Source organism: Taudactylus pleione, unplaced genomic scaffold (genome assembly GCF_031769625.1).
Source record: "Taudactylus pleione unplaced genomic scaffold, aTauple2 ptg000296l, whole genome shotgun sequence".
In the NCBI taxonomy this organism is placed as follows: domain Eukaryota; kingdom Metazoa; phylum Chordata; class Amphibia; order Anura; family Myobatrachidae; genus Taudactylus; species Taudactylus pleione.
Window position 1 is genome coordinate 14,930,517 of NW_028284698.1, and position 24,697 is coordinate 14,955,213.

The 24,697-nt window shown below is 46.5% G+C and overlaps 1 protein-coding gene across 3 annotated transcripts in view; it reads left to right on the plus strand.

Annotated features, from left to right (window-relative positions):
- Positions 1 to 24,697, plus strand: part of COL4A6 (collagen type IV alpha 6 chain) — a 367,236-nt gene that overhangs the window by 110,279 nt on the left and 232,260 nt on the right. For all 3 annotated transcript variants that reach the window (XM_088482857.1, XM_088482856.1, XM_088482859.1), the window contains one exon: positions 17,193 to 17,276. In XM_088482857.1, the coding sequence (XP_088338983.1) occupies positions 17,193 to 17,276 (84 nt within the window). The remainder of the gene's footprint in view (positions 1 to 17,192; positions 17,277 to 24,697) is intronic.

Genomic DNA, 24,697 nt, shown 5'->3' on the forward strand with positions numbered 1-24,697 from the left:
ACTCATGATAGCAGGATAGCCAATAAGATTCGGTTTTCAGATCCGAATAAGCCAAAACCGAACCGCTCATCTCTAGTAAGATATAGTAGATTAAGCATACCTCCCGACATTCTGGCTGCCCCCGCCGGGAGGGGGCAGCCAGGTCAGTACAGCGGGGGGTGTGATGTGGCATAAGAGGGGCGGGGCAGGGACATGGCATAGGTCACGGAGCGAGGGCGTGACTGCGCGATTGCATCATCATGGCTCCTCCCCCGATACACAATGCAGAGATTAAAGGCATTGTGAAGCAGGTGGCAGCGCCACGATGATGCGATTCAGCTGTGGGGGTGTGTGTAGGGGTTCAGGGGTATGCGGGCGGATGGCAGTCGGCCGGGAGACTTGCCCACTTTTCCAGGTGGCCAGGAGATGCAGGATGTGACACGCCCCCAAAATGAGTTCTTTGCTGCCACTCCTCGTTACCTCCACCAAACTCTCCCTGACTGGCAGTCACGGTTCCAGTAAATAGTCGCTGTGAGAGGCTACTGTATTCTACCTTGACGCATGCGCAGTGCGACTTAAATGCATACACAGTTTGCAGATTATCGCTCAACTACGTAAATATCGGCATATCATACAACTCTGAATCAGGCCCATAGCATTTTGTTGATCGGTGCAGTGATGCAGCAACTGGTGGCTGTAATCAGTTGCTAAAACCATTCACTCCTAGACAGGCTCAGTGGGTTTGATTTTAGCAACTTCCTCCTGTGACACTTGTTTCAGAGCCAGATGGTGTCAGTTTCTTTCCTCTCTCAATATGTGGTCATTCACAAGTCAATAGAGCGATTGCTCTGCGAGCAGAGAGACATAGCACTGTAGTGTAAACATGGGAATACCTACAGCAGTAATATTCCTAACTCCCAAGATGTGTTTATAGGGGACATATTGTTTGCATGTTGCATCATAATGTTACTTCTTTTAACTTCAGTCAAAAATTCCACAACAATCATATAACATTTTAAAGGAATAGCGTTTTTTTCCCATTTTAAAGGGAACATTTAGTCTCTGAAAAAAATCAGCAACACAATAACCAGAAAAACACCATATTAAAGCCTATGTACTGCAGCACAGGCAAATGTAAACTATGGGTGTTTTATTACTATAACTTATTTATGTAGAGCTAAGATAGTTCACATTGCTATGTAAACAAAATGTATTAGGCTATAGTATCTAATCTCTACACTAAAAATTGATGTATTGTGTCAACATCAGTTTGTAAATTCTGAGAAAATTGTACCAATAAAACTTATGTTTAAAGATAGAGACTAAATAGTATGCTATATCTAAACAAATACCATTACACATAGTAGACAGAACCCAATTCACTCCAGCTGTACATAGCATGGAGGGTTAAGGGGTAAAATATTGTTTAATGTTTAAAGGTAGGAGATGTAGAGCATAGCATGTGCTCAGTGTGCCCCCCGTTATAGCAGGCATTCAGGGTGTAATGGGTCCATACATCAGCAATCAATTAGGGCAGTTCACCATGTTGCAGATGATTGTGGTAAAATATTTGTAATGTATGGGGTTCACTGATTGCCAATTCCAAAGAAAAAAGTGATCAAATTGGCAAATCAGGTTGTCCAACTAGTTGGATTTCACCAACCAATTGGGATTGTAGTTTGCTAGTGTATAGCAACGATCAGACGAATTGACAACTGTTACTAGTAAAATGATGAGCTTTCACGATTGGCAGATCTGCTATTTGCTGAAAATGATCTGTAAATCACTGAAATTGGAAATGTATAGGTGCATATTGGTGGATTGGAGAATCAAGAAATCACGGGGATAAAACGCAGAATCGTTGAATCATTTTTTTCTGCTTGCTGATGTATGGGTCCCATAAGCCTGGCGAGAAAGCAACCTGTATGTTCAGTAGGTGCCTGTAGATTTTTTCACTGTGTATCGGTAATGGTTGAATATTGCATTAAGTTCTGTAAACTATTACAGCAGGGAACTCTGCAGTTTAAAGTACCCCCACTTCTACTCAGACTATTCAACATCTGATTTTTCCCATATAACTAAATCCATGCTTGGCAGGGTTGTTGTGTTGCCTGTTATAGCCAATTTGGGGTCATACATCCGTGTTCTAACAATTGTGTGTTGTGTAAATTGTGGCTGATGGCACCAATATCTTCTCTTTATTCATCTCATATGGTTGATATTTTCTTTGGAGTAGCAACTTGTAAAAAATTGTTGATCAGACGTATGATTTAATGAGACTTAATAAGAAACATAACTGGTTTACTATTTCCATTCATGTTATTTTTAGTATCAAAACATGCTTCACTGGCAGGAAGGAACGGCAAAGGGTGACGAGGAAAAACAAGCATCTGGCCCCAATAAAATCCCATGCCTGCTGTACTGCGAGTGCCAGAGAGCCCAATTATTATGATATGTATGTGTATACTGTGTTATCTGAAACACACCAACCTGACCACTGAACCAGATCTGTCCAATTTGGGCACCTGAATGCGTGGCCAAATCTGAACTATATCTAGTCATTTGCTACACTGGCTGGTAAGCCAGAGGTAGCCATGCTTATAAGTCCAGCATTAGACCCTTTCCTTGCTCAGTCTCATGCACTCTGTAGTGCACTGTATTTAACAGAGAGTCTGTAAAAAACTGATGTTTATAAATCTTGGTGTACAATCAATTGCCCCCTGGTATCCTCCATTTTTCCTCCACTTAATTTTATTTCACAGATGTTAAAATATGTTCACAGACAATTATTCAATCACCAAAGTGTTGCAGTATGAATCTTCCCAATTAAATGGTTAAATTGATAGCTATGGAAATCTATTTCATTGCTTTATAAACAGGCTCCTGGTTTAATGATAACAACAGCTGTAATTAAAGTGTTTCTTAATAGGTTCCGATTTCAGTGACATCAAAGTAGATAGCTGTTACCAGCAGTGGCATAACAAAGAAATTTTGGAGCCCAGGGAGAATTGAAAAATGGAGGCCCCCTCCCCCCCCCTTTGTGTGTGCTGAAAAATGGGGCGTGGTCACTGAAAAACAGGGCGTGTCAACATGACACACACCCCTTTCTCGTCACTGTGGGAACATTCCTTTTCCATGCCCCTTATACAGTCCCCCCTATGCAGTGCCCCCAGTAGTGGTCCCACTTATGCAGGCTTCCAGTTGTGCCCCTTATACAGTACCCCCAGTATGCAATGCCCCCAGTAGTGGTCCCTCTTACGCAGGCCCCCAGTAGTGCCTCTTATACAGTGCCCCCAGTAGTGGTCACCCTTATGCATCCCCCCGTTAGATCCCCTTATACAGTGCCCCCATAAGTGGTCCCCCTTATGCAGGCCCCTAGTAGTGCCCCTTATGCAGTGCCCCCCTTATGCAGGCCCCCAGTAGTGATTCTCCCTATGCAGTGCCCCTTATACAGTGCCCCCTGAAGTGGTCCTCCCTATTCAGTGCCCCCAGTAGTGGTCGCCCCTGTGCAGTGCCCCTTGTGCTCCCAGTAGTAAGCCCCATTTATAGTGCCCCCAATAGTAGTTCACCCTATGCTGTGCCCCCAGTAGTGGTCCCCCCTATGCAGTGCCCCTTATATAGTGCCCCCAGTAGTAGTCCCCCCCCTATGCCGTCCCCCCAGTAGTGGTCCGCCTATGAAGTGCCCCCAGTAGTAGTCCCCCCCTATGCAGTGCCCCCAGTAGTGCAGACAAAGACACACAGTCACAGACATGCAGTCCCCCCAGTAGTGGTCCACCGATGCAGTGCCCCCAGTTGTGGTCCCCCCAATGCAGTCCCCCCAGTAGTGGTCCCCTGATGCAGTGCCTCCAGTAGTCCCCCTTATGCAGTTCCCCCAGTAGTGGTCCCCCTGATGCAGTGCCCCCAGCAGTAGTCCCCCCCCTACACAGTGCCCCCAGTAGTAGTCCCCCCCTATGCAGTGCCCCCATTAGTGCAGACAAAGACACACATTCACAGACATGCAGTCCCCCCAGTAGTGGTCCCCCGATGGAGTGCCCCCAGTAGTAGTCCCCCCCAGTAGTGCCTCCAGTAGTGGTCCCCCCGATGCAGTGCCCCCACTAGTAGTCCCCCATATGCAGTCCCCCTAGTAGTGGTCCCCCGATGCAGTGCCCCCAGTAGTAGTCCCCCCGATGCAGTGCCCCCAGTAGTAGTGTCCCCTCCCAGTAGTGGTCCCCCTGATGCAGTGCCCCCAGTAGTAATCCCCCCTATACAGTGCCCCCAGTAGTAGTCTCCCCTATGCAGTGCCCCCAATAGTGCAGACAAAGACACACGTAAAGAAAACGAAAAAAAAAAAATACAGAATCCCCACTCCAGCTCCTGCTCCCGCCGCCGTCCGCTCCTCTGTCCTCCCGGGCCGGCCCACTCTGTATTATGGGAGAGACGTTATGACGTCTCTCCCATCCACCACCCACTGCGGGAGATGGAGCTCATGAGTGAGCTCCAGCCCAGCTCTGGCTGTGGGCGCAGAAGTCAATGAGACTCTGGTCAGTACTACACTGACCACAGTGTCCTAGATCGTGACCAGCGGCGCCCTCCCCATGCCGCCGTCCGATGGTGCCCAGGGCACAAGCCCTGCTAGACCGCCAGGCCCCCGCCCCCCCTCCCCCCCTAGTTACACCACTGGTTACCAGGAAACATTACTGAATCAGATCTCATGGGACTTATGCAGGCCCCCAGTAGTGCCTCTTATGCAGTGCCCCCCTTATGCAGGCCCCCAGTAGTGATTCTCCCTATGCAGTGCCCCTTATACAGTGCCCCCTGAAGTGGTCCTCCCTATTCAGTGCCCCCAGTAGTGGTCCCCCCTGTGCAGTGCCCCTTGTGCTCCCAGTAGTAAGCCCCGTTTATAGTGCCCCCAATAGTAGTTCACCCTATGCTGTGCCCCCAGTAGTGGTCCCCCCTATGCAGTGCCCCTTATATAGTGCCCCCAGTAGTAGTCCCCCCCTATACTGTCCCCCCAGTAGTGGTCCGCCTATGAAGTGCCCCCAGTAGTAGTCCCCCCCTATGCAGTGCCCCCAGTAGTGCAGACAAAGACACACAGTCACAGACATGCAGTCCCCCCAGTAGTGGTCCACCGATGCAGTGCCCCCAGTAGTGCCCCCAGTTGTGGTCCCCCCGATGCAGTCCCCCCAGTAGTGGTCCCCTGATGCAGTGCCTCCAGTAGTCCCCCTTATGCAGTTCCCCCAGTAGTAGTCCCCCTGATGCAGTGCCCCCAGCAGTAGTCCCCCCCTACACAGTGCCCCCAGTAGTAGTCCCCCCCTATGCAGTGCCCCCAGTAGTGCAGACAAAGACACACATTCACAGACATGCAGTCCCCCCAGTAGTGGTCCCCCGATGGAGTGCCCCCAGTAGTAGTCCCCCCCAGTAGTGCCTCCAGTAGTGGTCCCCCCGATTCAGTGCCCCCACTAGTAGTCCCCCATATGCAGTCCCCCTAGTAGTGGTCCCCCGATGCAGTGCCCCCAGTAGTAGTCCCCCCCAGTAGTGGTCCCCCCGATGCAGTGCCCCCAGTAGTAGTGTCCCCTCCCAGTAGTGGTCCCCCTGATGCAGTGCCCCCAGTAGTAATCCCCCCTATGCAGTTCCCCCAGTAGTAGTCTCCCCTATGCAGTGCCCCCAATAGTGCAGACAAAGACACACACGTAAAAAAAACGAAAAAAAAAAAATACAGAATCCCCACTCCAGCTCCTGCTCCCGCCGCCGTCCGCTCCTCTGTCCTCCCGGGCAGGCCCACTCTGTATTATGGGAGAGACGTTATGACGTCTCTCCCATCCACCACCCACTGCGGGAGATGGAGCTCATGAGTGAGCTCCAGCCCAGCTCTGGCTGTGGGCGCAGAAGTCAATGAGACTCTGGTCAGTACTACACTGACCACAGTGTCCTAGATCGTGACCAGCGGCGGCCCCCCCCCCCCCCATGCCGCCGTCCGATGGTGCCCAGGGCACAAGCCCTGCTAGACCGCCAGGCCCCCCGCCCCCCCTCCCCCCCCTAGTTACACCACTGGTTACCAGGAAACATTACTGAATCAGATCTCATGGGACTGTTGCCAGTACCTATTTTAATTTAGTCCAGTTGTTTTTAATCACTATTGGAAACATATAGACGGTTATCTTATTGTTGGAAGGTAAAGAGTTATTTTCATTGTTCATGAGAACAACGGCATCTGATCCCTCATGGTCTAGTAGTAGCATCTTTGAGTGACATCACCAGAGACTGGATTAAAGTAAACATTATACTGGATATGTGATGCCTTGCGTCAGCCGATGAACATTTTTGCCCTTTGTGAAGAAAGCGCTGTGTATTGTAAGGAGAGCTTCTTGATGAGATGTTTGCTTCACTTAGCAGATCTGCTTGTTCCAGGAAAATTTTCCAAACATCTGTGAGAATTCAGTGTTTGTAGAAGGGAACATTTTTTCTTGGCCTCAATCTTAACTATAAATATTTACTTCTTTTGCTTTTTCCCTCTCTACCTTAAGACAATGTGTAATAGAAAGCATCCCACCTTCTCAGATCAACTTACTGTATTTGGTCTAACAAAGCAGTCTCTCTAGATTTGAATGCCACAATCCTTAACCATACTGCTCGCGTGGGACTGTTAGTAGACAGTACCGCAAAAACATCTCTAAGATTAGGGGGCTCTTCCTGATTACAAAATAAATGGACTGCCGTTTATCATGAAAGCCTTTAATACAGGTCAAATACTGGATTTATTTATGGAACCCAATATTTGGGGAATTTTTTTATGTTTGCTGTGATTAGTATAATATCAAACAAATCTTGTAAGTATGATAGAAAATAATAAATGTGTTACCAACCTCATATCATATAAAATATAGCACACTGTAAGGCAGTATAAGTTAAAACGATTATACTGGTGAATTAACCCAGTGGCATACGAAAAGTGCTTATAAATAATGAAATATAATTTTCCTGTAGTACAAAATACACCATCATGTTGGAACAGGAAAAGAAGACATAATGTATGTGATAGCATTCCTATACATTTATAAATGGATTTCTGGTTTGAACACCCGGCTTGATATACAAATATTTGACTGTATCTCAAACATTCAGCAGTGAATGTTTGCAGAATACTGAACTTTTAATCTTTTTTTCCTATTATATATCAGACATTCCACATTGAAAATGTGGGCTTAAAATTCTATACAAAAATGATGGCATGTTTACATTTTTATGTAAGATAGTGTTTATCTTTATTATGTCAATTGACGATAGCGTGTTATTTGTGACAGGTTTGGTAATATGGAAACAGTGAATGTGAAAATGACAGCATTTTACAGAACACAGTATTTATCAGAAATGTGAAAGTCAATATTGTCATTGATTGGGCCCCAAGCTAATTTATGCTCTGGGCCCAATACTAACTAAATGAAAATCCTATTAAAATAGACAGTATGCTGGATAATAATAATAATAATAATAATAATAATAATAATAATAATAATAATAATAATAATAATAACATACCTTTTATATTGTCTGGAAATAATAAATTGATAAACAGTTTTGGAACATGCTTGTCAATAAAAAGATCATTAAATGACATGCAGTTAAAAATATAGTAACATTTTGGCCATTTGTAAGAAATAACCTCCCCCAGTAAACTATGTTAAATTTCAATCAACCTTTCTTAAATGGTTGGTATCTGTAGTAAGGGCACCATGTTATTTAAAGTGCCCCACTTGTTTGATATAAGATCAGCAGGGGCAAGAAGGGTTAGAGAAGGGAAAGATGGGCCAGTGTGATCTGCGGGCATTCCCGGTAGCATTAAGGCAATTGGTCCAATAAGGCAGTTGGTCCAGTAGCCAAGGGAACGGGTATTCTGAGCAACTGTTCTGAGCAACCATTCATAAGACGCCCACTTGCGCACGTCATCTCCTGGAAGTGCATGAAACCATTGGTACATCGAGCACCATCGGATGAGGTTGACTATACCATGCCGCAAGCACTGCGATCACTTCAGTGTGAAATACAACCAGGTGACGTGTCCTATGACGCTGCCTTTTAATTATGCATGCCTCTGAAACGGCGTTGAGACACTCAGACACTCCTGGGCTCGCATCTCCACCCGTTTCTAGTGGACTGTCCCTGTTACCACCCACAAACGGCTTCTCCTTTCACTCACTCTGCTGGACTGTCTATGAGCAGAGAGCGATCTCTTCCCGATCTCTCGCAGTGATTCACGCACGTGCACTGCGATGCATACGCATGCGCACAATGCGAACCATCGGCAGCTGCGAGAAAACGCATCTTAGCGAGCGGGTCTGAATCAGGTCCTTATTCTGAGACACATTTACTGTAATACACTTTTCCTTGCACATTACAATCAGTATCCAAATGCAATTCTACAGCAGTATTCTGAGCCACACTCATGTATGTATATACAAGGCGCAGACATCTCCTAGCGCAATTGCAGCAATCATCACTATCATCAACATTGTCACCTACTCTATGCTGGGTGTAGGAGATACAGCATACACACTGAATATGCACAAATTCAGTATGGTGAGTACAGTAACTATGGCAACATGCCCAGGTAACAGTTCCCTTCCGTACATACTCACAGTTACCATCTAGCAACTCCCATTTCCCACGCAGCAAGAAACGTCCAAAATCCGCCCATCTCAGAATGGCCCATGCATACACAAAGATGCATATATGTAGAGTATAAAAAAAAATCCCTCAAACTGTCCACATTCGGACAGATTGGGCCGAATACAATTACTCGCGGCACTTACTACTGACTTTAGCTCCAAGGGTGCAAACAGAAATGTGTGGTAAGTAGAGGCTATACAAAGTAGTGTTTAAGAGAAAACATGGGAAAATATATTGAAACGGGTGTTTTATTTATTGTATTGAAACAGATGTTCTATTTATTGTATTGAAGCTTGTCATTTATTTATTGTAGTTATATGGTTGGTTTACTCTTTTGAGCAACAATGTGCGGTGGTGTCTTCGGACTGTAGAGCAGCAATGTGCAGTCAGGGTAGGCAGGGGACCCCTGTCATACCTAAGATTTGATATAAAAATGATTAGAACTTATAAACATCTTCTTTGTTTATTGTAATAATTTTTATAGTTAGCACTCACCAGCATTTTGGAGCTCCATGGGACTGCTTGGAGACGAGACATGAGGCAGCAACAGCTAATCTTCGCTTCCGTATAGTCAGACACTGCTTGCAGAGCTGGGGGTGGGGCCACACCATGGGCAGTAAACTGCACAGAAGAAGAGCCATTAGAGGCATGCTTCTGAGTATGATGGGCGTACCTTGAGCACTGCTGGACACCTTGTTGGATGTGTCATATGACCAGGAAATGCACTGCAGTGATGCAGGTAGGAGAATCAATGGACACTGAAGCTTAGCGTTGTGAGGGGAGAGTTACAGTGAGTAGCGGGTGAGACAGGTTCCCAGCACTCAGACCCATATGCATGTGTGCCTCCCCATCCAATGACTTCAACGCACGTCACTGTTGTAGAGTGTGGGTGTATATATGGAAGTGCTCTTGGCAGACCATTCAGACACACCGGGGCAAAGCAAAGAGTTTTGTGGTGTATGTAAATGAGTTTTGCATAGTAAATTAATGTCTGCCAATGAAAACAAATAGACTGGAAGATGTTAATGTTTCTGAAATACAGTAGTATTGCTGGCTCTTCACACAAATATGATTTAGCTCGGATGAAGTTTTTGAAATTACTCAGACTGAAATGAATGTTTTTCATACCTATAAGCTATATTGACACCATAACCTAGTTTTTTTTGTTTTACACATTAATACATATATATTTTCTCAAAATAATTTCATAATGGCATTATTATTATTATTATTATTATTATTATTATTATTATTATTATTAATAACAACAACTAAAATGTTTTGAATTGTCACTCTAGTGGTGGTAACATTTCTATTTCTTTTATAATAAAATGTGTATTATTTCCCTTAAGGTAAAAATAAAAGAATGTGTGCAATACATCATCATTCATCTGCTTAGTAATCTTAGGTGCCTAAAGGCAAAGAGCCAGCAAGACATGACAGGACAAAGGAGCTTCCATTCTAGTTATGTCAGACAATTACATCTTATAGCAGAAAGCCACATGGTCACCTTATTCATTGCACGCTCTAATATATTCAGAATCCTATCTATCAGACATATTAACAGGACAGGCTAAAAACAGGGGTAAAGCACATTGGAAATTTAACCAGTCCCTATTAGAGAGTTTTACCATGCACAACAAGTTTGCATTCAGGCACCAATGCTGATTGCCCTATTTAAAGTTTGATTTGGGGTCTGCAACCTATATCCCTACGGGATGTAGTCACACAATCGCATCGGCACGCCCCCGCACCACCCACTTCAGCCGCCCCCACACCTCCTTCTGCCCAGGGTGTGCACTATAATGGGTGCAGGGTGTGTGGGTCCAGGGGGGCCCCGCACTGCACACCCTGCACCCATAATAATACTTACCTCTCCGGAGTCACACGTCGGCGCAGGCGTCCGGCGCTGTAAAACAACTGGAAATGGCCGCTGTGGCCATTTTCTTGTCGTTTGCGCATGCGCGGTACAGAGAAAATAGCCACTGCGGACATTTTCCCGGTTACTTGTGCATACACTATAGACTCTATAGTCTATAACTCTGGCACTGGCCGCGCACAGCTCAGTGCGCTGCCGGCCGCCGGGCGGAGAGGAGGGGCCCGTGTCGGAAGCTGCACACGGGCCCCCACCTCTCTAGAAATGCCCCTGGGGCTGCCAGAATGTCGGTAACTATGATACAAGTCTAATACTTGTTACACATTTTCACAACGGGTCGGTCAACAGACCGATCCACCGTCACAGCGGCTGATTGGTAAGCTATACTCACTCGCTAAATAGCTGCTCAATATGTCTGGGCCATATTACAACTGGACGGGCATTTAAATTTGCCCGCCCAGTTGAGATGCCAGTGTACGGGCGGCCAGCAAGTTGCCTGTACACACATGCAGCTGCACCGATATTTGCGAGAAACAATGTGATTCTGGCAAGATAGGCACTAGATTTAGAACAGCAATTAGTTTAAAGGCAAAACCAATCAGGTTTGCCTTTAAACTAATTGCCACTTAGATCTAGTGACTAGCCAGTATGGCACCGGTTCCTGCAAATCGCAGGCTATTACATTCGGCCTTAGGTATTCTAAAATGATGAATGAGAAATCAGACAGTAATACACCAGCTGGCATAGCTTATGTTGCAGGAATTCTAGCTGCACATGCCTATTAATGTGATTCTGGCACTTACGCCTGCCTGCTCCTGGATGGGCGGAATGGAGCATTATAATGTAGGCCAAGTATGGTAAGGGTGTATTTACGCAGGTGTGAACACATGCAGATCAGAAAAAAGACGCATATATTCAAGGGAAAGATGTATTTGGTGGTGTTCAGGTGCAGATGCAAATGGTGACGGCCAGTGGCCCTAGCGGATTGTTTTTGATTGGCTGTTTTTGTGAATATGTTTAAGCAAATATATAAAAATGAAAAAAAAATTTGTGTACTTGAGCCGGGAAGCTGTTTCTGCTATATTGAAAAGGTTTTTGTTATATAATTGGTGTAATGATGGTGTAACGCCTCACAGCACTGAGGTCGTGGGTTCAATTCCCAGTAAAGCGCTCGCTCTGAATCAGGGCCCACCTCCATTAATATGGAGCGTCCTCCTGGACGCTCGTATAGCTGTGGGTCACCACCCACAGCATATACGAGCGTGCAGGATGATGGTCGCGATGGTCTTGACCATCGCGACCATCGAAACTGCGAGCAAAAGCCTGCGGTTGAGTTTTTCAACCGCAAGGCCGGGAGTGATTTTGGCTCTATCAGAGCCAAAATCACTCCCACTGACATCACTAGTGATGTCAGTGGGGCCGGCTTCAGACGGTAGGCGTTCCCTTGGGAACGCCTCCGTCTGGCAGGCACGCCCCCGACACGCCCACCAAAGGGGGCGTGCTGTCGATGTTGACTGACAGCACGCCCCCTTTGATGAGACACTCCGAGCGAAGGAAAGTCCTTCGCTCGTCGGGTCTCGCGCATGCGATCGACGGAGCTCCCTACGTCGTGCGCATGCGCAGTGCGGACCATCGACCCACTTGCGAGCGGACAGCCGCTCGCGAGTGGGTCTGAATGAGGGCCATAGATTGTAAGCTCCACTGGGGCAGTGTCTGATGTGAATGGCCAAATATTCTCTGTAAAGGGCTGTGAAATATGTGTGCGCTATATAAATAGCTGGAAATAAATAATAAATCAGCGTTGTCTAATATCAAATATGTTTGTTGCTCTTAAAATAAATGCTTTAAAACTTGGGCGCAAAAGGGCCGTGTGATGTGTGCTAGACATAAACCAGATGCATATGCAAGTCATACTTACCTACTCTACTCGAACGTGTTCCTCCCGAAAATCGGGTGGTGTTCCTTGCCCCCCGAAAAAGTAGGCAAGCCTCCTGGCCGGCCGCTGCTTCCCCCCCACACAAGTGGCAACCCGCGATTCCCAGACTAACCCCCGCAGCGGGGGCTGATTACATGATTCGCACTGAATCGCGTCATCGTGACCCTGTCCCCTGCCTCACAATGTCGATAATCTTGGCATTGTGTAATGGGGGTGGGGCCAAAATGAATCAGTTCTGTGACCACGCCCCCGCTCTGCCCCCATTACGGGTAATATGCCTGGCCACGCCCCTCTATGCAGCGCAACACCCCCCTGCTCGGCACAGCTGGCTGCCCCCTCCCGGAGGGGACTGCCAGAATGTCGGCAAGCATGATGCAACTGAGCGCATCCAAAGCCGCAGGGCAGAAATATGCTGCTTTTTTCCATGGCACATTCTTTTACAGTCATTTATGCCCATTTTGTGACTAATACTGCACCAGCCCCATAGTTTCCAACTGTCCCTAATTTACATGACCGATCCCAAGTTTTAAAGACTTACTTGTTTAGTGGTAGTTAAAATATTCCGTTCTGTAAGAAAATTACTATTTTTCTGCTGAGTGTTAATACTATCCTACTGTTGTTTTCATTCTGGTCATAATGGTTAACCCAGCTGCATATCTATATTGGGTGCATGGTGTGCTTTGCTCATGGACCCATGCTGCAGATGCCATCTTTTGGGCAATATCTTCAAAAAGTTGTCACCAGCGCAGGAATTAGCAAAAACTTTTCCCGAACACATCACTGGAAATTTGGTGCCATGAGCAGCAGCAGGTGTAGGAATGGCTTGCTGCAAATGGCCTCCCATTCATTAATACACATCTTTTGAATGCATCCTTACTTTGGCAAGCACAGATACTGTGTTCACAACTATTACTCTAGGTTCAATTCAGGTAAAATAAAAATTAGCATTTTAGATTTCCGATGCAAAGTAGGGTCTTATATGTGAAAACTGGAGCAAATGATGCGGATAGCTCACAGTTATAGATATCTGACACTAGAAGAAGGCAGTTTACCTTTGTTATGTTAAAAAAACCTCAAAGAATTCAGGATAACAAACTTGTATGGTATTGGAGTGACAGTATACCCTTGCTAAATCTATCCATTCATTTAGCTCTTTGCATAATTCGCAGAAACCACTATGCTGTACAGATGAGTCCTAATAATGGCAAATCAGTCTACAGCAGTGTTTTCCAACGACAGTCCCCAGGGACACCTAACAATGCATGTTTTACAGATCTGCTCAGCATCACAATTGAAATAATGAGTTCTACCTGTGCACCAACTAGGAGACCTGTAACACATGCACTGTTAGGTGTCCACGAGGACCTGAGTAGGGAAACATTGGTCTACAAGGTGTAAAATTTTACTTACACTCACCCGTGCCGTACTCTAAACACCCGAGTGTTACTCATTGGCTCAAAGTGTTTTTGTGCTAAATTAATTTCTTAGCAGTTTGATCTCCTGAATTGGAGTATCATTCATTATACTCTACCTCAGGGTTTCCCAAACTCGTCTCTCCACAAGGTACCCCAACAGGTGAGGGTTTTTTTGTTAATAAAGTAGTTTTTATTGATTTGACCAACTACAAATAAACCAGCAGTAAAAACAGAGTACAAATACAGATACGAAAGTATCTCAATATCGCAGACCAAGGGACGGGATGTCAGCGTTAGGGTGGTGATGGGGGAGTAGTTGGAGAAACGCAGGCGTGCCTGTCCATTTCAGCGCCCCTTCCACCCCCATGATCCTATCCCCTCCCATCTCCTCCGCTACCTCTCTCTTTATGCCTGCTCCCATCTTGCCCACTTCATTAACCTCTCCCTCTCATCAGGCACTGTTCCTTCTATATTCAAGCATGCCCTTGTCTCCCCCATTCTTAAAAAACCTGCCCTTGATCCTAACCTTCTTTGTAACTACCGACCCATCTCTCTCCTCCCTTTTGCCTCCAAACTCCTTGAGCAGATTGTATACCACCGCCTTACCACTTTTCTTTCCTCCCACTCCCTCCTTGACCCTTTCAGTCCGGCTTCCATTCCCTCTACTCCACTGAAACTGCCCTCACAAAAGTTAGGAACGACCTCCTTGCTGCCAAATCCAAAGGCCACTACTCTCTGCTCATTCTCATTGATCTCTCTGCTGCTTTTGACACTGTGGACCACCGTCTCCTGCTGCATATCCTTCACTCCCTTTGTCTACGTGACACTGCCCTCTCCTGGCTGTCGTCCTATCTCTCTGACCAATCTTTCTCAGTTTCCTCTCATGACTCCTCTTCCCCCCCCCACAGCCTCTTACAGTAGGAGTTCCCCAAGGTTCTGTTCTTGGACCTCTCTTATTCTCCCTCTATACTTCCTCTCTAGTTGAACTCATCAGCTCTTTTGACCTCCATTATCATCTCTATGCTGATGATACTCAAATCTACCTTTCCTCCCCTGACCTCTCCCCCTCTCTTTTGACTCGTATCTCCAACTGTCTCTCTGCTATCTCTTCCTGGATGTCCCAGCAAATTTTCTTAAACTTAATATGTTTAAGACAGAGCTGATCGTCTTCCCACCCTCCCACATAACCTCACTTCCCACTAGTTCTTTATCACATATCCAGAACCTTTCACAGTCCTGTCGTTTCCATCTCAAAAATATTTCTAAGATCAGACCCATCTCACCCAGGATGCTACTAAAACCCTCATACACTCACTGGTCATCTCTAGATTATACTACTGTAACCTCCTCCTATCTGCCCTCCCCAAATCCCATCTCTCTCCTCTCTAGTCTATCCTTAATGCTGCTGCACGGCTTATCTTCCTCTCAAAATGCTCTACATCTGCCTCCCCTCTACTACAATCCCTCCACTGGCTCCCCGTCCCTTTTAAAACCCAATTTCTCACACTCGCTTACAAAGCCCTCTTCTCCCATATACATCTCTGATCTCATCTCCCTTCACACTCCTCTCCGCTCTCTTAGTTCAACTAATGCACGCTGCCTTTCATGCCAGCTGATTACTTCCTCCCACTCCCACCTCCAAGATTTTGCCCGCACTGCTCCCCTTCTCTTGAACTCTCTCCCACTCCCAATCAGACTCTCCACCTCTTTGCAATCCTTCAAATGGTCTCCCAAGACCCACTACTTCGTCAAAGCCTTCCAGCTATCATTCTAACTCCCTGCTACATGCTCCTTCCTCCCCATCTACCCCATTTGTGTCAAACCTGTTTGTCTTCCCCTCCCTTTTAGAATGTAAGCTCTTACGAGCAGGGCCCTCTACCCTCTTGTGCTTCTCCCTACTTTAGTTTCATCTACATCTTACTCCCCACTAGTGCACCTAACACTTGGTTGCTTATGCTCTGTTGCTTATCTGGGTGTTATAGTCGCTAATGTAGCAATATATATTATCCATGTCCTGCTCCTGTATTGTATTGTTCTGTAAGTCGCTTGTCTACAATTTGTTAATGTACTTTGTAAGGCGCTGCGGAACACTTGTGGCGCCATATATAAATAAATAATAATAATACATGAGTGTGCATAAATTAGCCACTGTGATGGCATATGCAGCTTGAGTACTTACTGCGTGCGGCAAGGTTAGCAATTTTTGAGTAAGGTCAGACCTGTTGTGATTGTGCGTGAGGGGCCGATGTTACTCGATGTTCCTAAAGTATACGCAGGACTACATGGTATTACAGATGTGAGATAGCGGTAGTGGGCGTCTCTATGTTGGCTGTGCGACAGCTAACGTTTGCATATATTTGCATATTTTCGCAGCAGACCTGCATGCTTAATTGCAGCTGCGATTGCAATAGCTATCTGTAATGAATCAGGCCCAGAGAGCGGTAACCATAAAACAGAATACATTTGCCAACAAACATTAAATATCATGTCCAGGGGTACTGACATGTCTAGAGTGTAACTGTGATAATATAGATGTCATACACAGTGCTGGTCAGCAAGAAAAATAAACATACATGTATTTAAAGTATATTACAGAGTGGGGTGTGAGGACACATATGCATTGCTGACTCAAGTCAGTTGGTCCAGAGACGCTCAAATTTGCTTTCTGTCTTACGAGTAAGGTACATGTACTGCTCATGCTGAATTTTGCCGATTCCCCAACCCCAGCAGAACAGGGAATTGGGGTAATACATCGTAGATGTATGGGCCCCATAATGTTCCTGGTGATTGTGTGTGTCCTTCACTTTTTGAGTTCTGGGCAATTCACAATGATGATGAGCCCAGAGATAAAGCTATAGCATTACACGGTCTATGTGATTGATACGCGTGCAAGCACCATTCCTAAATGGCATCTGAACATCACATTGGCTGGTTGAGTACTGAATATTCACTTTTCATACAAATTATAATAAACACCTGTTTCAGCTAAGGAGTGGATCCACAACCCTCCATGACACTAATCTATTTCATTTCCATGTGACACCATTCACCTCTCATCCATCCATGTGTTTTATCAATTGAATTATAAGATTACCGGATGGTCTAGGCCCGAAGGTCATCCTTTTATATATCTTTTAAGGAGGAGGAAGCATTCCATGAAGGGCCTTCTTGGGGGGCTGCTTTCTATATATCCTTATGTCATACAGAATGTTACCAAACACTTGTCAGGGACGCTTACAGCTCAGGAATGAAGAGAAACAGTTATTAATGTAGCTGGTAATCTATTTATGCAAGGTTTGTGGAGGCCATAAATGATCTCATATTTATGTTTTCCTTTTCACAGGGAGGGAAGAAGACCTATCAGGGGCCATGTGCAGGACGAGATTGCAGCGGGGGCTGTAAATGCTTTCCAGAGAAAGGAGCTCGAGTAAGTGTTTTTTTTTTTTTTTCCACATTGAATAGAAACATTTGCAACAACTCTTATCTCTAATTTTTTTCCACAAAGTACATCTGGAGAAACATCAGTCCAGAAACAGTATGCATCTGTGCAAGAGATGGAGAACAGCTGTGTCTTCATGCAGCCTCCTGACCTGAGAGGGGGCCTGCAAGACATTGGCTTGTGTCACCCTTCTTTGTACATGTCTTATTGTTGAACACATGTTTAATTATGCTGTTTTCCAATAACTAAGAGCTGTGAAGTTTTATTGTTGAGTATGTTGTTGTTGTATGTGTTGTTTAAAGAACCTTCCTAACGATAGACGAGTTAATGTGGTTTACCAAGAATCAGTATATTTAATGAGCTATGACTGCGCATCTATGCTGCCATCTGTATAGCACCATTCTAGCTTTGTGTAGTTTGTGCCGTTTTTACAAATGCTGAAGGTGTGCTGGCTCGTTGTGCCCATGGTCCACCTGTTTGATGTAAAATCTGCTGTAAGTATAGTTGCATACTTGTCAGGGTGAATAATGCTTCCTTATTATGAGAAGCATCGATGCTGTGTTCACTGCTTGGTGATTGCAGAGCATAAAGCACTACATGCAGTTGTAGAACCACTTGTGAGTACCTGCCCCTAAAATACTCCACCAACAACTTTTTACATGACCAATAGTTAGAAAGACATACATTATATGCTGTATAAATGGCCAATGATACACATCCAAGAATAGCAGAGACTAAGGATCGATATAGAGTAACGTGTATGAGTAGGTCACAGCACTATAAATGTCTTTACATACCTGATGTCTACTTGTTATAAGCTGCTGCCCTGTGTCATATCAAGCATGTAGTATCACTTTACTGGTGACCTAGTTTGTATTAGTTGCTTTACTACTTATCAAGGTGACATTGACACAGGGATTAAAGTGGGCAGGAACGGACAGAACTGAGTTCCGTCACCTCTAATGGTAAGGGTGAGCGGGTTCGGATTTCTGAAATCCGAACCCCCCCGAGGACCCCCCGATCCGAGGCCGATCCGAGTCAGACTCGACTTTTCCCGCCTGACTCGGATCTGAAATCGAGGCAAAAACGTCATCATCCCGCCTTCCGGGTCTCGCGGGTTTTGGATTCTATATAAGGTACCCGCGTCTGCGCCATTTTCTCACTCGGCTGTGGACAGTGAAGAGGGAGGGTGGGAGTTAGGGCTGGCTGGGCTGTGTAGTGTAGTGTAGTGTTGTGCTGTGCTGCTGTTGTCCATAGGGGCTGTGTCCACTCCTCCAAAGTCCATAGGGGCTGGCTGTGTTGTGCTGTGCTGCTGTTATCCATAGGGGCTGTGTCCACTCCTCCAAAGTCCATTGCGGCTGGCTGTGTTGTGCTGTGCTGCTGTTGTCCATAGGGGCTGTGTCCACTCCTCCAAAATCCATAGGGGCTGGCTGTGTTGTACTGTGCTGCTGTTGTCCATAGGGGCTGTGTCCACTCCTCCAAAGTCCATAGGGGCTGGCTGTGTTGTGCTGTGCTTCTGTTGTCCATAGGGGCTGTGTCCAGCCAGCCCCTATGGACTTTGGAGGAGTGGACACAGCCCCTATGGACAACAGCAGCACAGTACAACACAGCCAGCCCCTATGGACTTGACCGTTAAAGGGTGCTATAACCCCCAAAGTGCACTCCAAACAAAATAAAAATTTTTTTTCTGTGTTTGTGAATTGTGTGCACTGTGGCTGCACGTGCATCAACAAAGGAGCAGCGCCAAGCGTGCGCCTGTGTCCCATAAGTAAAGGGCCGGCTGGCTCATTTCTTAAAGGGTGGTGTAACCCACAAAGTGCACTAGTCTCCAACAAAAATAAAAAATTATTTTCTGTGTTTGTGTGCGCCTTAGCCGCACGTATATATCAATATAACATAAATGGAGGACCAAACTTTCTCCGATAAAAATAAAATAGGGAAAGATCAAGAACCACTTCCTCCTAGTGCTGTTGCTGCTGCTGGGAGTTGTTCATCATCCCAGAGAGGAAGTAGGAACACCACTACTTTTACTAAACAATTGACCCTCCAACAGTCCCTAGCGAGGAGGATGAAGTACGACAGCAGTCATCCTGAAGCAAAACGTATAACTGAGGCCTTGACTGCTATGTTGGTGTTAGAAGTGCGTCTGGTATCCTACATTAGTGCAGTGGGATTTAGACAATTGATGGAGGTAGTGTGTCCCCAGTTCCAAATCCCGTCTAGATTCCACCTGCATCCTCAAAGCAGCAGCGACAAGCGTGCGTCTGTCTGTTAAAGGGTGGTGTAACCCTCAAAGTGCGCTCCACAAACAATAAAAATATTCTTCTTTTTTTTCTGTCTTTGTGAATTGTGTGGGCTGTAATTTTTTTCTGTCTTTGTGAAATGTGTGGGCTGTAGCCGCACCTGCATCCTCAAAGCAGCAGTGACAAGCGTGTGCGTCTGTCTGTTAAAGGGTTGTGTATCCCCCAAAATGCGCTCCAACCAAAAAAAAAATAATCTTCTTTTTTTCTGTGTTTGTGTGTGAAATGTATGCGCAGTAGCCGCACCTGCATCCTCAAAGCAGCAGCGACAAGCGTGCGTCTGTCTGTTAAAGGATTACATCGGTGACAGTATCCAAGTAGGCATGTACTGGCAGGAAAAAGAGGCAATTTGGAGGCCCCTGTAAACTATTTTATCTGAGTTGCCCCCCCTCCAGTGTGTACTCCGAAAGAGTGTTTAGTGCAGCCGGGAACCTTGTCAGCAAAAGGCGTAGGAGGTTGCTTCCAGAAAATGTGGAGAAGATGATGTTCATAAAAATGAATTATCAACTCTTCCAGGGAGACCAGCCTCCAGAACGTACAGAGGGACCTGTGGTGGTGGATTCCTGCGGGGACGAGTTAATAGTCTGTGAGGAAGAGGATGTACACAACACTGAAGAGGGTGAGGAATCGGTGGATGAGGAGGATGAGGACGACATCTTGCCTCCGTAGAGCCAGTTTGTGCAGGGACAGATTAATTGCCAGCTTGTTTTGTGGGGGCCCAAACAAACCAATAATTTCAGCCACAGTCGTGTGGCAGACCCTGGCGCTGAAATGATTGGTTTGTTAAAGTGTGCATGTCCTGTTTATACAACATAAGGGTGGGTGGGAGGGCCCAAGGACAATTCCATCTTGCACCTCTTTTTTTTCTTTGCATTATGTACTGTTTGGGGCCTAGTTTTTCAAACTGCCTTCCTGTCTGCCACTGCAGTGCCACTCCTAGATGGGCCACGTGTTTGTGCCGCCCACTCGTGTCGCTTAGCATAGCCTTATTGTGAGGTGTGAGGTGTTCAGAATAGACTGGAAATGAGTGGAAATTAAGGTTATTGAGGTTAATAATAGCATAGGAGCAGAAAAACTAACACATTCTGTGATTTTAGCTGTTTTTATTCTTTTTAAAAAAAAAATACAGATCCAAAACACAAAACCCAGAACCCAAAACACGGAAGGGTGGTTTTGACAAAACCAATCCAGATCTAAAACACGAAGAAAGATCCAGATCCAAAACCAAAACACGAAAAGTGGCCGGTGCACACCCCTATCTAATGGTAGGTGGAACTAGTTCCACCTCCACCAAGTCCCTGCACAGAAGTCCCACAGACAGAGAGCCAGTCTCTGCCTGTCTAGGGAGTCTCAATTTCTTCAGAGGTCTCTCATTTCAGAGAAACCAGCATATAGGTAAGGAAATAATCCAGCGAAGGCAATGCATTGGGGTTGCAAAAAAACATTAGGCATCCAAGCAGGGGCGGATTGGGAATTTAAAGTGGCCCTGGAAAATATTCTGAAACAGGCCCTATGTGTGCGCGCCTAAAGCGCGTGTCCGAAAAGTGGGCGTGGCCTCGTGGTAAGTGGTGTGGCCTCACGTGAAATGCCATGCCCGGAAGCCATTCCCCCCATTTTAATCATGCTGGGGGAATACCCACTTTTCCAGGAGCTGATGGGAATGCCCACAGTCCCTCTCTCCAGTGAAAAGCACAGCGAGCATGTGAATGACAATGAGTAGTTTCTTACCTATATGATTTCTCTGCCACGGGGGAACCTCTGAAGAAATTCATCCTTCCTGGACAGGCAGTGTCTTGAGTTAGTATTCACTATTCATGCTGAGATCACATGGTCCGGAAGCCACCTGTTTGCAGTCCTGATCGCAGCGGCAAGTTCGCGCACTGCGATGCATGCGCAGTGCAAAACGGTCAATTGCGTGCGGATTAGCAGTTGCAATCCATAATGAATCAGGCCTTTAGTGGGCATGTGACAGTGGCACAGAATGTACTTAGTGGGCATGGGACAGTGGCACAGAATATATATATATTGAGCGTAATGGGATTGAAATACCGACGGCTCAACAACCGCCGGTTCCAATCCCGACAGTGAAAGACCGACAGTAGGAGATTCCGACGGCCGGTGGTTAGTATCCTAACCCTCCCCTCTCCCCCCCTAACCCTCCCTTAGGGGTGCCTAATCCTAACCTCCCCCCCAGTGCCTAACCCTAACCTCGCCCCAGGGGTTTATCCTAACCTCCCCTTCCCCGCACCCTAAACCTAACCCTCCCTGGGGGGGGCTAATCCTAACCTCCCATTCCCCTACCCTAACCATAACCTTCCCTGGGGGGTGCTAAACCATAAGTCCCCCTGGGGGTCCCTAAACTTAACCCCCCATCCCTGGGCTAAGTGTTATACTTACCCGGCTGACGACGATCGGGATGGAGGGGATCGGTCTTCTGGCATTTGGATTACGATAGGCGCCGGCATTTCAACGCCTATCTTAAGTCCAGTGTCGGGCAGGTAGTGTCGGGGTCTATTAACTACATCCCATATTGGGCAGGGGACAGTGAGGGTATTAGATATCTATGTGGACACAGAATGTATATAATGGGCAGGGAACAGTGTGGGTTGTGCAGGCCAGCTCACCTCCTCTCATTGTCTGTCTGCAGCATCAGCTTTCCTGTGGGCTCTGCTTGGGTTCACACTGCATTATTCACATCTCCTCTCTGTGATAGCCAGGTGCTGTGGGGGACAGCGTCTGCTCTTCACAGAAGGCAGGATGTTTGAGCCACCATTGCTTCTGAGTCTCTGAACTGGAGAAGGAGCTTCTAGGGAGGCGGAGCTAATCATTGGGAGGCGGGGCTTATCATTGGGAGGCGGGGCTTATCGGTCAGGACTTGGGAGGCAGACGAGCTGCTCGGTAGCCAGCTCTAACCACAGGCAGTTCGGCAGGGCTTTGCACTGGTGGCTGAAAAGTAATCGCCCTCTCCCCCTCTAGTTGTGGAAATGACAAAACTGCTCCCTTCCGCCAATAAATCCGGCATGCTGCAGGTAGCTGGCGGTCCCTCAGGGCTTAAAAACACACAGCCCTCCCCTGCTTCCTGCTGGGTGGGGACTTGGAGCCTCTACTCATGATAGAGGCGGGCCGTGGGCAGCTCCGCTAGCTGCGACAGGCAGCCGGCAGGCTGCCTGTCATGAAAGACAGCAGTGACAGGGGGGCGGGGCCACAAATGACAAGCGGCCCCACAGACCAATCGGCCCACCGGGAATCTTCCAGACCAAGGTAATGACCAATCCGCCCCTGCATCCAAGTGACATAGGGGCCTAGTCATCATCACTTAATTTTTACAAAAGCAGGTGAAAATGCACATTATCACCTGCAATTGTAAACATGAAGTGTTCAGGCCATTCATCAAGAAGGTAAAGCAGGAGATATCAAAGATATCTCTTGCTAACCTTCCTCTTGCGGAATGGCCCGCTGTCCCCATACACTAGTATGGGGACAGAATTCATCAAGCTCCAAAAGTATTATTTTTTCGGAGCTTGATTGCGATAGCATTTGCTATCTTCAGATGGCGTTTGCTACCGCTACCCGAAGGAGTCCCGGGTCGCGAAGAGGGATCCTTTCAGATCTGTCCACCCCTGTCCGGCTCTTTCCGCCGGACATCATAGGTCACGCATGCGCACTGCTCTCGCGAGCAGTGAAAAGATTCACTGCTCCAGCGTCCGCGGCGAGTCAGTGTGTTAATTATCGGGGGGCAGTTCAGGCCTCAATAATTAACAGCTTGAATAGGCCCCATAGACTAATTTGTGGAGACCCCATTAAAAAAACTCAGGCACGGCAGAAAAATAACACTGATGATATAGAACTTTTTTTTTTTCTTTTTAACATTCTAACATTGTAGTCTCAGCTCATAGCAGGCATGCTAAAAAAGCATCTAAAATGTATTTTACACTGTCATAGCCCCAAGAGCTTCTGGGGCCTAGAGCGGCCCCCCAGGTCCCCAGCCATTCACTTTACCATATCCTATACAAATAGAACAGTTTTCACACTTATTTTGGCCTGTCAGACTAGTGTGGTGGGGGGTGGACGATGAGTACCACCACCTCTCCAGGACTACTTTAAGCCCTGCATTGACACAATAAAAAACACTAACTTAGCATATGCCTTAGGGGTCGATTCAAAGCTGAATGCAAGTCAACCATTGGTTGCAAAAAAATAAGGGCCTGATCCCGAGATGTACGCGAATGCAATTGGAGCTGCAATTTCTTGTGGATCGCGCTAGCGAAAATATGCTAATGTCTTCCAAAGCTTACCCGAGCATAAGAACACCCATTGCTGCCTTCTCATATCCGTCTGATGCCATTCATCAGCGTAAACATCGGGAACAATGACGCAGATCGGGCAGCCACACAGCTTCTGTGTAAGTCTGACTTCTCTCAAATACTGCAGCTCTCCTGACACACTGAGAGCTCTAATTCTGTGAAGGAGACTGCAATAGCTAATTTATGCACCCCCATGAAACAGCGTTTAAACGGTCCCGACACGCCTGTGTTTACCTAGCCACCCTCCTCCGTTACCTCCCCCAAATGCTGACTACCTGTCACTCACTTTGCAAGTGAATTCTCTGTGCAAGCATAATCGCAAACCAATTGCTGCTCCTTACACTGCACCTTTGACCCAGGTTATTTCCAGGTAGGTCCCTTTCACACCAAACCCAGGTCTGCCCTGCTCAGGGCCGGATTAAGGTGTGGGGGGGCCCCAGGGCAACTCATTTGAGGGGGCCCCTACCAATAAAATTTAATTATGCCACACTTTGTCCTCATTATGAACATTATGCCACACTGCCCCAGTATAAAGATTATACCACACAGTGCCCACATTATGCCACACAATGCCCCTAGTATTAATATTATAACTCAGTATGCCCCACACTGCTTCCAGTATTATTATGCCCCACAGTGCCCCCCCCATGAGGCCACACAATTCCACCAGTATTATTATGCCCCACCACAATGCCACACCATGCCCCATATTAATATTCTGCCCAGTATTAATATTCTACCCAGTGTTTCCATTATTAATACTATGCTGAAAGCTTCCCCAATATACCATACAATGCCCCAGTAA